This window comes from Falco peregrinus, chromosome 19, assembly GCF_023634155.1.
Source record: "Falco peregrinus isolate bFalPer1 chromosome 19, bFalPer1.pri, whole genome shotgun sequence".
Lineage (NCBI taxonomy): Eukaryota > Metazoa > Chordata > Aves > Falconiformes > Falconidae > Falco > Falco peregrinus.
The window spans coordinates 1,957,808-1,971,323 of NC_073740.1; the positions used below are offsets into that span (position 1 = coordinate 1,957,808).

The window sequence follows — 13,516 nt, forward strand, 5'->3', positions numbered from 1 at the left end:
ATTACCGGCTCTGACTCCAGGCTTGGCTGTGCCACTTGAGAAGCTGGAGGTTTGACTGCGGGTGTGACAGCAGTTGTGATGTGACCATTCAGAACTCGGGCAGTCACGTCAAATCAGCAACTTGGCACAGGGAACAAAACATTTTCTGCCTTCGTGTTGGGGCAGACGTTCCTTGTCGCACTCAGAAGCGATTCTGTGACTGGCAGGGTGTTATTTGCGTGGAATCAACCGAATTTGCTGCCAGCGTTGGGTATAACTGATTGTTCTTTTCTGCGTTTGCATTAGGGAGTTTAATGCTTATTTGTTGTGTTGGTGGCGCTGGGAGTACTGGTACCAGCTCGGCACAGGGCTTCGAAATACGGTGCTTGTGTACATGTGGAATGCCAGGCGGATCGGTGGTGTCCAGGTGGATGTTGTACTTACGGAAGAACATTGACACCTGAGGTTGCCAGTGAGAAGATGGCTTACATTATCCCTCAGAAATATCTTCTCTTCATTAAAGAAATATTTTCTTTTGATCAAACAAATCCGGTGTTGCCTGGTTGTGGCGCGGGCAGGCCGCGAGGAGGAGACACGTGGCTGAAGAGCAGTTCCCAGCATCAACCCTGTTGATTGCGCCTGAGCAAAGGAGGTGCTGTGAAATGTTGCTGCAAATCCGAGTGGGAGTGTTTGGTGCTCTTGTGGTGCTCGTGTGGTTGAAGGGACAGTGTGTGCAGGAGAATTGGGCCGTATTTTTCCCAGCGGAGGTAGGAGAGCGGTGCTGAGAGGGCGGTGGGCGCTGCCGTGTCCTGGAAAGCTGGGCAGAAGCTCCTTGGTTGTCTCAACGTCCCACCTGAAGCAGGAGGCAGAGGGGAACCCCGTTAGCTCCATCCCTCTCCCTATTTCCCTCCCAGCATGGAATAAATCATTTTTTGAGAAAAATAAGGCACGTGCCCAGTGTCAAAGGCATCTGCCATGTCTGCAGAAGGGCACTGTGCGTTCCAACAGGATCCCTTGGCCAGTGTGCTGCCAGGCGGAGCTGCCAAGCGATGGAGGGGAAGGTTCTGGAGATGGGACACCAACTGGCACAACCCCACCAGCCTCGGACATGCTGTTCGTGTGCAAAGAGCCTCACTCTTCCCATAAACGCCGGGTTAGCATTTCACCGCCTCTTTTCTTTTCATCCCCTTCGGTACGACGATAGTTTAGGTGCGTGCTACTTCTTTGCTGCTTCAAATAGGCAGTGACTTCCCGCAAATAATTATTTTTTCTTAAGGCCATTAAAAAAGGCCCCTTCTCTGAATCATCGGGAACTGTGAATCTGCTTGAATCATGGGCATTTTTCCAAGATTTTTTTTTTTCTCTCCCCCCCCCTCTCTCCAGCATTTGCCAGAAGGCTTTGCATCATAAGTCTTTTCTTTTAAAGCTGGACGTAAAGCGTGCGTAGGAACACATCAGCTGGTGGCTTTTCCTTGCGGTAGGACGCGGTGCTCTTGGTTGATCTAAGAAAACTGAAACTGCGTTTGAACTGAGAAGCTGAACTTCCCAGTGGCCTGGTAACTGATATTGAAAGGAGAAACAGTGTGACCTAGAAAGGGACCTGTGCTACAGAGGGCGTCAAAATTCCTGGGTTCTGTGCCCTGCAAGCGATGGTTTTGTCCGAGCTGCTTCTCTTTGCTCTGTTTGATTTTGCAAAATGGGAGTAGTGACTCTTAGGGATGTCCGTTTGCTCGCAGATAGCAGATTTGGGAGCTAATTTAGCTCCTTTTTGCCTTTAGGTGAGTACCAGGGAGAATTTTTTCACGAATCTTTGTTTTGCAAATAGGAATCACCTTCCAATTCCTGGCCTGAAGCATGTGGCAGAAGCAATACTTGCCCATGATATTTGTTGTGGAAACCTGGAACATTTAAATTTAAAAAAAAAACCAACAAAAGACAGGTGCATGAACTTCTGTGTGCAAACAAAATTGAGGAAAGGCACCGATCTAAGCATCCCTAGCAATGACAGCAGAGCAGCTGGTTGCCTTGTAGTTGCGTCTTCCTTTGGTGTTGGCTTAAGCAAGAGGTGGGGACCATCACCCTCTTTTATTTCTGCAGCCTTATTAGTGTTTCTATTTTTTTAATGCTTTTCCATTTTTTGAGCCCCTTTTTCCTTCTTTTCCATTTACGGCCTAGGCTAGCGCTCCTACTAAACAACCGCCTGCCTTTTTTTTTCCCCACTGAACATGACTTTTCCCAGGTTGGGACCGTTTTCCTCGACCAACTTCCATTTCACTCGGTATGAATCTCCTGCTTGCTGCAGCACCGGGTAACGGTGGTAGCGCTCCGACGATGGCTCCGTTGGCGAGGCAGTAGAAGATCCCTGAATATTCTGGGAGTTGAGATGATATATAAGCTTAGGTGGATGGATGGCAATGGAAAAATCAACCCTGCGGTGGTAGAGGGCTGGCTGTAGATCCTAGTGGGCTTGTCTGGAGGTCACCTATAGCTTGCTGCTGAGCACCTGAGGATCCTTCTCGCCTGTACGTGCCAGCGGAGTGACTTGCAACTCCGTCAAGTCACATGCAGGGTTTGGAAATGGGCCCTCCCGGTCCAGAATGTCACCTTGGCTGCCTGGACCTGGGATGATGGCAGGGATGCGAGGGCGGCCAGCAGGAGGCATGGCTGGCTCTAGCATGTGCGTCAGGGACTCGTGGCTCCTGGCTTCCGTAAGACAAGGTCCTGACGCCGTTCATGGGTTTTGCATTTGAAGTCACTGAAACAGAGGGGAGAATTGGGACCATCTCAGAAATCAGCCTTTTATTTCCAAAAGCAATGCCTTTGCCAAAAGAAGCAAAAATAAAGACCTTTTCCAGGTCTTGTGTGTTTAATGTTGGGGTTTTTTTCTTCCACTCCATCTTTCCAGTAGGCTTAAAGGGGAAAGGGAGCGTGCCCTTCCTCCACCCTCCCTGCTGTCAGGATGGAATGAAGAAACGGGACTGTAATCCCTGTCCATCGTCTTCTCCGCTCCTTTCTGGCTGTTCGATGGGAGGCAAGGTGTAACGCCGTGGCACGTAGGGCTTCCCTGCCACAGCCAGGGTGTGCTGAGCACAGCATGGACCAGCAGGCCAGAGGGTCCCTGCTGGTCGCCTCCACAGCCGCAGCCCACTGGTGACCAGTGGAAAACGGGAGGATCGTTTCCACATCCGAGGCGGAATGAATTTCCTTGCGCTTGCAGATTGTGATGTCCTTAAGGCTTAAATCCAGATCAGTTCCTCAGTATTGCGTCTTAAGCAATATCTGTTTTCTAGAAGACATATTTCAGGAATGTTTTATTGAATGATTTCAGAAAATGTCAAGGGTTTTTCCGATGTTGGGCTTGAAACAAGAGGTTAAAACAACAGCAAAATGTGGCAGGTACTTTTTTTTTTTCCCCGTAAGCTTTTCAGTGCTGAAGATGAAGCCACTAAGCCAGAATAAATTTGTCCCCTTTTTTAGGGGATGGAAAAGTAAATAATGTGGTTTCTGTTCGAGGCAGTACACCTCTGTGAGCCAAAACCGACTCGAAAAAAATTTTTGCATTGACGTTTAATTCCGTATAGACTTTTCCAGCCTCCAGGGTGCCAGCGTTCCCTGGAAATTCGTTTTGAAAATAGCTGCGTGGAAGTAGCTTGCTCAGGGTGTCATCAGAAACTTGCTTAACGTCGGGAGTAAGGCAGTCGTCACACTGCTGCCGTAGGAACCTGGTTCCATATGTTCTGAGGCTGGTGGTAAAGCTCTTTTCTTCTTCAGTCTCCTGCCCACTCCTCCTCGCTTCTCCGCCGTTACAGAATTGCTTAATGCAAAACCTGCGTGAAGCAGGAGCGGTTTAAACCCTCGTGTGACCGGGATGCTTCTTGCCATGCCTTGGTCAGTTCTGTCCTGCTCTCCGGCATGGCTTCTGTCCTGCTGGAGTTTTGCCAGTGGGTTTAGAGAAGACTTCCCTTTTTTGTGTTCTCTTTTCTTTTTCTACGAGAGCTCTTTTCCAAGGCTTCTGCAAAGCGCAGGTTCCCAGCCAACATTTGGAAAACCAACGTGGACGGAGCCTTTTTTGCCACTTTTTACCAACAAACAGAGACTCTGGAAAGTTCAGCCGGACTTTTTTCTCTCCGTGAGCGGCTGCAAAATGCCTTTTGCCAGGTATCCCTGTCTCTGCCTTTCGAGATCTTAAAAAGGGCTTAAGGATGTTCTTGGACCCAAACCAGCAAATGTTTTAAGAGCGTGCAGCCATTTTGAAATGGAGATTTAATATGTCAACAGCATCAAGAACCACCCCCCCTCAGGTTAAGGTTTGAAATTGCCAAATGCTTTTTGGCTTTTGTGCTTTTCTTTCTATTGAGGAGGCCAAGCGGAGATTTACCCAGGATTTTATCAGGTACGCGGGAGAACCAGAGCCACGGATCTTGGAATTGATGAGCAGACTGGGATGTACTGGGACCTTAGTGCTGTGGTGGTTGTTGGGCTTTATAGAGAGGGATAATTTCAACACTCATTATGGTCTAGAAAGAGAAAGCCAGGCAAAGCATGGAAGGGAAAACACAGAGCTGCCTTAGGTGAGGTCCCATCCCAGACAAAGGGCTGAGCTGGCCAGCAGCATGTGGAGTCCAGGGCTGGGAGGCAGCTGCCCTGATCGTTGGGTGAAAACAACAGGGAATGCCAAAATTCGGGGTCGATCCTGCTGAAAGAGCCCTTGGAAACGTGTTCCCTTGTAAGCCATCCAGTGTGCCCAGGCCACCAGCTGGGACCCTCCATGCCGAGGGCTTTGTGTCTTCCTTCTCCAGTTGAGCCTGGCTCTTCCAGTACCGCTCCAAGCTCCGCGCTGGGTTACGTCTCGGCAGGATGGTTTTGCTGCTGGCTGAGCTGGATCTGAGCAAACCAGGGGGCTCCTGGCCAGAGATCTTTTCCCCGTGTGGAAATGGAGGCACCATGAAACGGAGCCACCTCCCAGAAGCACCGCCTGGGCTTTGGGAGGGAATTTCTGCCTTTACGTGGGCACAAGGCGAGCTGGACACTGTGCAGCACGGTCATGACAGGGATGTCAGGGCTTCAAAAAGATGTGGGAGAGCTGAGAGCTCCGTGTTCTGCTTAAGGACGCGACCGAAGCCCGTGAGCATCCCAGCGCGATGGGGATCCTGCTCCGAAGCCTCCACAGGGGATGGTGATAGAAAAGATTTTAAAATTAATGTTTTGTGAGTCCCGGAAAGTTTGTGGTGTCTGGGAAGGAGAGACAGCTGGTTCTTACAATTGGGTGTCCCTTGACCACTCTGTAATCCACACTTTTGAAAACCTTAACGGCCTTTTAGCATATTATTAGATGCCAAGGTAATCTGTTCATAAATGCTTGATGCTGCAATTTCAGAGCTGTCCAGGGTTATCTTTAAAGTGCTTTTGTTGCGAGATGCATTAGTGGTTACGCTAACTAATCTTTCTCGGAGCTGAACCACAGTCTCATTTTGATTTCCTTTTCAAATAATTTACTGCTCAATGGTCTAATTGAGCCAAACGAGCTCGAAGACGTTGTTTCACTTCCTAGGAGGGAAATGACAAATTTCGGAAGAGTGAGTCTCCTGGGGAAGCACAGTGACTGCGTTGGCAGAAAGCCCTCGTGGATTCCCTTGTGTCGGACTCCGGGAGGCTGGGGGCTGTGCCAAACGGTGGGCTGGTGCTGGGGAGCGAGCCTGCGGCGAGTCCGGCTTTGCTCTATCCCCCTGCACCCCCCTGGGTTTCATCCTGCCTCGCCGATGCTGCAGCATCCCAGAGGGAATGGGAGAATGGTGCCAGGGAAAAAGCTTTGGCTTTTCAGTGCACACAAATTGCTTTTCTTTTTTCTTTTTCGTTTATTTCTTTCTTTCCCTTTTTTTTTTTTTTTCTTCGAGCGGTAGGTGCATGGAGTGTGCTGGTATGAAGCAACCACGGTTCTAATTTTGCCTCGCCAGATGGCTGTGGGTGATTTTCCCAGTGCTTTTTGAGATGTGTGTTCACTAGCGGGGAGATGAAAGAGCGGGTCTGTATTTTCAAGCTGGGGATGGAGAGCTGAGATCGGTCCTGCCTCACGTTTCCATGATTCATTCCACAGGTTTCCGCAGAAAGTAGAAAAACTTAACATCTTGCTAATTAAAAGGCACCGAGAGCGCGTGATTCTGGAGCTGGCGCAGCGATGTGGAATGGGCTCAAAACTGGGGGCGATGGGTGTCTGACTTGTGTCTGCTGGGGGGTGGGGGGGGCTCCACCGTGACGTTTTCTTGCTGCTCACCTGTCCCGTCTTTCTTCGCCAGTGAGATGCTCCCATGTAAAAAAGCGCGGTGGCTGGCGGTAGCTGTTAGCGAGGTTTGGGAAGGAGCCGCTGGCTACGCCGACGCGGTGCCGTAAAGATGCTCTCGGGCAGTGGCAGCCACCCCGGGTTCACCTGCCAATTCTGCTCCTGAATTTGTGGTCCTGAGTTGCTTTGGGCCTCGGTTCTTAGCTGTTAGATAGGGGTGACAGCGCTTCCACCCTGGCACTGTGCGCTCTGGGATGGGAGATTTTGCTTCTGCTCCTCTGAGGTGTCTGGGAAAATTGATGGTTTTGAGTAGAATTATTCATGATGTACCAGTAGGTATGTTTTACCCTAATGGGAACTTCAGAAAGGAGATAATCCTTCAAAAAAAAAAAAAGGCAGAAAATGCTATTTTTTAACCATGGAAGTTCGTCTTTTTTTGTACAATTCATGCTTTGATTTTCATGCATTAACTCTCTCTCTCTCTTTTTCTTTGTTTCTCCACAGACCTTTGTAGTACTAAACAGAGGGAAAACACTCTTCCGATTTAGTGCCACACCTGCCTTGTACATTTTAAGTCCTTTTAATCTGTTTAGAAGAATAGCTATTAAAATTTTGATACATTCATATCCTTTTGATGACGGGAGTTCTTTTCACCTTTGTATGTTGGTGGAAAAATCTCTCGGCGGTTGTCTGCCTGCTCGGTTCAAATAGCGGGTCTGAATTACAGCCTGGGGAAGTTGGGCTGGCCGCTAAAATGTGCTTTTTTTTGAATGAGAAAAATTCATTCAAATAGGTACATCCAACCAAGAAAACTTTTATTTATTCTCCCTGCTAAATCGTACCTGTCCGTGCCCGTTTTTCCATCAGTGCATTCATAAATTTTGGGACAGGTACGATTTAAGGTTACGCTTAGTGAAGAGGACTTGAGCTTGATCTAGCTGCTAAAATGGTGAAATAAAATTATTAGCTGGAGAAGGAGCCAAAGATACCTTTGTGTTAATTAGGGGCTGACTGATTCCTTGCTCTTTTGGCATCCCTCAAACTTCCTTCTAATGGCAAGGCTGTTCTAGAATGTTCCGCTGCCGGGCTTCCGACAGCTCTGAGAGCTTCGGAGTCATCGTTGGCATGTGTCCTTAGGAGAGGAAAACCCAACCCAACAGTAATATATTGACTGAGCTGCTTTGCCCTCTATTTATTTATTTTTAGGAAGCGACTCTAAAACGAAAACACCTTTGTTTGTTGTTTCAGAGGCTCCTCTAAGCTTCCTGCATGGCATATGAAGAAAAAAGCTTTTCCATCTTTTCAAAGTCGCCTGGGGAACTGAGGGCTGGGAATGTTTTCTTTGGCTCGTGTGTCATTTCTCGTAGGCTTTCCTCCCCTCTGGATGTGCCAGGATGCAGCTGGGAGATGCAGATCTGCCGGTGGATCTTGGGTCTTGACCGAAGATCCATCTGAGTCTGCTCAAAAAGTTCTGGGAATCAAACCAGCTTTGGTTCTGACCCTGGATTTCCCCATCCTGCTAATAATCCAGTAGTTAAAATCCACACTGGCTTTAAATTCTGAAATCGCGCTGTCCCTGCAGCGCTCCTCAAACCAGTTGGTCCAGCACCTTCCATCTGGGAATGTGACACACGAGGTGCTGAGCGCCCAGGGAGGGGGGCAAAGATGTTCAGAAATATTCATGGGATTTTCTCCCAGAAAAATCCTGGGTGCCCACAGATCGCAGCGCTGCTCTCCTGCTGGATGTATTAGCAGACAGTATATTTGATGCTACTGAATAGACGGGGATTAATTGGGGAGACGTTTTCATCAAGGCATGGGATTTTTTTTGAATTGCTAAGACACCCCAGAAAATCTAAAATAAATTGAACGGTGATGTAAAAATACTATTTGTATACAGTCACCTCCGTCTTATTTCCTGTGACTGCTGGAAGCGTCTTGGCTCTTATTTGTAGTCCACAGGGGATAGACTGGAAATTGTTGAATTTATGAATTTTATGGCAGTTCAGCGATCTTTAGGGAGCCGTAAGGTGATGTAAAAAGCCACCCGTGTGTCCCTTTGATCCTTGACTTTGTTCCACAGTATTTAGCATGATCATTATGTGCACTATTTTGACCAACTGTGTATTCATGACTTTTAGTAACCCACCCGAATGGTCGAAGAATGTGGAGTAAGTAACGTTTTTTCTTCAGCATCTCATAGAATGTTGGTTTGCTTCTATCGAGCAACCTGCTCTTGCTCACGTTTACATTCGCACTCATACAAATCATCTTAAATAGCTGCTTTGTTTAGCTACCGTTTGTAATTCATCATGCAAAAACGTTTGTAATTTGTCTCTTTTCTTCGTATTTCTACAAACGTCTCAGCACATCTCTCTCTCCCTCCTAACAGGTATACATTCACTGGTATTTATACGTTTGAATCACTTGTGAAAATTATTGCGAGAGGTTTCTGTATAGACGGCTTTACTTTCCTCCGCGACCCCTGGAACTGGCTAGATTTCAGCGTGATCATGATGGCGTAAGTGGTGTTTTCGCATTATTTCAGGCGTTTGTGGCACGCGGGAGGGGGCGAGGCCTTAGGAGGAGGTGGGGGGTGTAAGGGGAAAAAAGAAATCGAGGAAAACTTGAGTGAATCCCCAAAAGATTTCTTTCTTCACTCTTCAAAAGAAAGCTTTAGCCTGACACGGAGTCACAGATTGAAAACGCAACTCCATGGAGTTAGTGGAGTTGCTGTTGCAAAAAATACAATTTTCTGAAAACTGCCTTTATTAATACAAAACTTTATAACAGCGCCTAGCATTTTAGATGGCTCACGTGCCAGAGGGGCGGCTCGTTCTGTTAAGAGTAGGACTAGGAGCCAAACAGCTTTAAATTCTAGTCTCTACCACTCCTTCCCTCCTCGGGCTTGCATGTTACAACATCCCAGGCTGCCACTTCAGGTTGACTGGTTACTAACCCGTTGCTGATGGAGACGCAGTGTTGGAAAAGGAGACCCTTGATTTTCCTTCCTCGTTCTTTTCTCTTGTGCCAGATCAGCTTACATGGGTCTGATAATGAGGATTCATGGGGATGTCTGAATTCACAGCTGAAACAGGAGGTGCACGCTAGATTTCTGGGTTGTTTTTTTTTTTTCCTTCCTGGCCTGCGTTGATCGTTGTTTAGGCTTAGTGCCACTGCTGAAAACCAGGTGTATGTCACTAGTAGTCTGAATCGCCAGTAGAGGAGACTTTGTCTTTTTTTTTTTTTTTTTTTTTTTCCCTCTTCTCCATTTGTTTTTGAACATTGCACGTGTGCATGGTTGGGCTCCTGTAGAAAACAGCCGATGAAAACCCAGGGATCACGTAGGAGCGCTCAGGAGCCGAATTTTCAAGGGTTCAGAGCACTTGAATTTAATTGTAGTAACATGCTTTAATTATACAAAATGCCTTTTTGGGGGGGGGGCTGGATTCTGCACCCAAGGTTGTTGATTTCCCTGAGTTTCTGTTCTTTTTCTACTTGCCTTTTCCTTGTCTGTTTAAATTATATGCAAAGAGTTGGACATGGTAGACCAGAAGGCAAATAACCAGGAGCTTTTTTGCTTCAGAGCAGACGGGGATCTGCTGTGCAGGGTGTAAACACCCCTGCGTGGGTAAAGCTCCCAATTCCGCGCACACAGACCGAGTTTGACCTGTGAATTAGTTATTTCCTTTATTTCTCCATAAATTAACAAGTAGCAGCACGCCAGCTTTAAAAGGCTCGGTGCATTGGTCTTAAATAAACGTGCCAAATCTCCGTCTGCTCGGTAACCTCCTCGTTTCCAGGGAGGTTGCCTGTAGATTTCAAATACAATTTTATTTTATTTTTGTGTCAAGGGCTAGAGCAAGCCTGTGCCTTGCTTAAATCCCACTGAGAGGGGCTAAGTTTTATGAAGCACCTGAGCCCTTTCTGCACCAGGAAAGATATTGAATATTGTGCCTTTCTTTGCTTTTTCGTACCGTGTTGCTCCCCAGGCGGCACAGAGGAAATATTTTAAGTTCTGGTAAAACAGAACTTCATTAACTTTGCACCAAGCCTCTTATCCTCGGTGTATCTCAGGTTTATCCCCTGGTAAAATGGGGATAATCGCCCTGCCTGTGGCTCGCAAACAGGTCGTAAAGCGCAAAGGATGAAAATGAAGGGTGCTAATCAAAGCAAAAGGCGATCACGCTTTATTAAAAGCCTGAAGTGATGCGAATATCCCTGAAACCACTGAACTGAAGTCGCCAGGTCTCCTCGCCCATTTGCCACTTTGACAGTTACCTTTTTCTGGAGGGAAAGCCTTAAATTTTTCCAGTCCCGTATAGGCGAAAAGGCGAGTATCTTAACTGTGCACCTGGCCAAGCTGGTTGCAGCGTGGAGAGACTTAAAACTGGGTTTTGGCTCTGAAATTTGTCTGTCCCTCTCTTTGAAACGCCAGTTTCTAAAAGCGTTTTGACTGACAAGCTGTTTTTCCTGCAAACAAGACAGACTGTATGAAAAGGAGGGTGACCCCAACGGTGCCATTAACTCTGGTTTAATTCTGCAGGTATATAACAGAGTTTGTAAACCTAGGCAATGTTTCAGCTCTGCGCACTTTCAGGGTTCTGAGAGCTTTGAAAACTATTTCTGTAATTCCAGGTAAGGCGGCCTCCGGTTGGTGTTAGCTGTTGGGTACAGGCCCCCTGTGAGTGATGTATTGCTTTTGTCTGTAGTTGTTGTTTTATTTTGGTTGTGTGTATTGTCATGGTGTTTTTTGTGTGTGACCTCCCTCATTGCAGATATGTCACAGAGTTTGTGGACCTTGGGAATGTCTCAGCATTGAGAACTTTCAGAGTTCTCCGAGCTTTGAAAACTATCTCTGTTATTCCAGGTGAGAACCATTAAGCATTAAAGGCTGGTCTTGTGTGTATCTTTTCCATACCTCCCCCCTCCGTCCTGCATTGCTTATTTCTCAGAAATGGCGCTGGGATATTTTTGATGGGCTTTGCAGTCTGTATCGACAGAGTTGTTTGAAATTAAAGCTTCTGGACCATCAAATTATGGGATGAACAGGTCTGCTGCCCCGTACCTCTTTATCCCTGTGGCCACCTGACCTCTGGAATGGAAGCCAGACCTGAAGTTGAGCTTCGGATGAATAACGACCACATGCTCCCTTCCCTCCCAGGCCAAACGGTTTCTTGCTCAGCAAGTTGCCCCGGTATCACCAGTGTCTTTAGAGTTGGTGTAGGAATAACTTTGTAAAGCCAAGTAAGCAAAACCAAACCCAGATTAAAACTTTTCCACGTGAGGCTGCTTCAGTTACGTGGGATCAGGCAGGATCCCAGGGCAGGTCATCTTCTAGGTGATCCCTGAGCTGCCTCCCCACCTGCTGGAAGGGTTGGTGCTGCCAAACGGAGTGTTGGCATTACCAGCTTTTGGTATGGCGTAGTGCAGCCGATTGTCAGCTGTTACTGTGCAACAGGAAACTACTGTGCAATTAGTGACCCAAAGCATTGACCATGCTTTCAGTGAGCCAGAAGTCCTTGTTGGGAGAGCTGCCCATTTCCCGTGCCACCCCCGGAGCTGGGCTTTGCGGGACTGTCACTTACAAAGTGACGCTTCTACGCTCTTAATCTGGGTGTCCGAGGGTAAGCGATGGCCCCTCCTTTATTGTTAGAGACCACGGAGGCATTACGGGCTGGGAGTATGGTTCTGATCTTGAATTCTTGTGCAGAAAATTCTCGTGCAGGTGGTTTCTCAAAAGTGGCCCTGATTCTAAGGTCAAGCTCACGGCTCAGTTCTCACAAGCACTGAAGCATCTCTAGATTTCCAGTTCTCAGGTGCTTGACCTGCCTCAAGGTAGGCACCCAAAACCATCAATCGCTTGATGAGGTTTTTTTGGTCTTCTATTTGCGCTTTGTTTCCTAATGCATTCACTGATGATGGTTCTTTTGCTTTCTCAGGCTACACTTGCATATACGTTTGCCAGAAAAGAGACTATGGAATTGTAGGGGCCCATCACTTTTTGTCCCCATTCCAGACTGCTAAACCCATCAGATGTACATGGCTGTTGTGCATGATGTTCTTAAGTGGCGCCTGCTTTCCTTGCACCGAATGAGAATATGCTAGAATAACGTTCTTATTTAGCCTTCCTTAATGTCCGGCAGTGCACATCCAAAGAGCAAAAGAGATTTGCTAATTGCTGTTTAATGTCCGGCCGTGCACATCCAAAGAGCAAAAGATATTTGGTAATTGCCGTTAGCAGTGCACTGGACGGATCCGAAGCGCAGTTGCGATTCTATCAGCCTGCTACAGGTATTAAGTGGCTTGCCTGAAGAAAAGCATCGATGTTATAAAATCAGATGTGTCTGTTTTGCTTTCGTATTCCTAGCAAAGTGAAGATGACGCGGCTTTCGTGAGCTGGGTGCTGAATGTGTGGCAGCATGCCTTGTCTTCCTACGGAAAGGAGCGGAACGGTTCAGTTTTGTATCGGTCTCTCCATACTGCTCGAAACCAAAGGAGTTTTCCTTTTATTTCACGTGACGGCAAGGGGGTGTGTGTGGATCTGAGCCCTTCCAAGTTCAGCACAGCCCTAAGCTTTCCTAAAGGGATGATTTTCTGCCTACTTTTATTAGTTAATGTGATATTTATGAGAGGATGATCTGCCCTGCAGCTGAGGTGGGGCTGGTGGAGCACCCGTGGCTGGAACGGCCGATGGCCAGCCTGTGGTTTATTTGTCTCCCTTTGGCTCCAGGATGGGATTTTCCCAGCTGGGGTTCTGCAGGACGTAGGTAAAGCACAAAACCTGCAGTAAAACCCCCCTCTCCCATCTGGGACTTAACAACATGCGGAATATAAAGCATTTGTGTGATTAGCCTTTGGGGTTATTTAATAGGAATTTAGGCGCAGAATGCTCTTGATGGGTTTTAGTGCTGTCATGTCTCAGGGAAGAAGGGATTTTTAGAATATGCTTAATATTAAAACGTAAAGGGGTTCCCCTTCTGCTCCAGTGCCTCGAACGGAATGGGAATTCTAGCACTGTGCTGAGCTAACTAGAAACTCATCTTAGCAGCACCATGAGTGCTGACAACCTCTTCTATCAATAATTGGAATTATCCTCAGTGTGTTTTTTTAGACAAAAACAGGGACTATAACCAGAATACGACGTGCCACTGAAAAAAATTCCGTGCAGGTAGAGGGTCTGTCCGGATCCGTGCGACAGGAGCAGACTGTGAGCTAAAACATCAAAATATCGCTTTCATCTGATGGCTTTAGACCATA

The 13,516-nt window shown here is 47.3% G+C and overlaps 1 protein-coding gene across 8 annotated transcripts in view; it reads left to right on the forward strand.

Annotated features, from left to right (window-relative positions):
• Positions 1 to 13,516, forward strand: part of SCN8A (sodium voltage-gated channel alpha subunit 8) — a 62,212-nt gene that overhangs the window by 18,552 nt on the left and 30,144 nt on the right. For 3 of the 8 annotated variants that reach the window (XM_055791981.1, XM_055791978.1, XM_055791982.1), the window contains exons 3-6: positions 6,761 to 6,878; positions 8,337 to 8,427; positions 8,649 to 8,777; positions 11,035 to 11,126. The exons of 1 other annotated variant lie outside the window; for it this stretch is intronic. In XM_055791981.1, the coding sequence (XP_055647956.1) occupies positions 6,761 to 6,878; positions 8,337 to 8,427; positions 8,649 to 8,777; positions 11,035 to 11,126 (430 nt within the window). Of the gene's footprint in view, positions 1 to 6,760; positions 6,879 to 8,336; positions 8,428 to 8,648; positions 8,778 to 10,802; positions 10,895 to 11,034; positions 11,127 to 13,516 lie in introns of all 8 variants that reach the window. 4 more of the 8 variants (XM_055791979.1, XM_055791983.1, XM_055791984.1 and 1 more) reach the window with 3 other exon arrangements.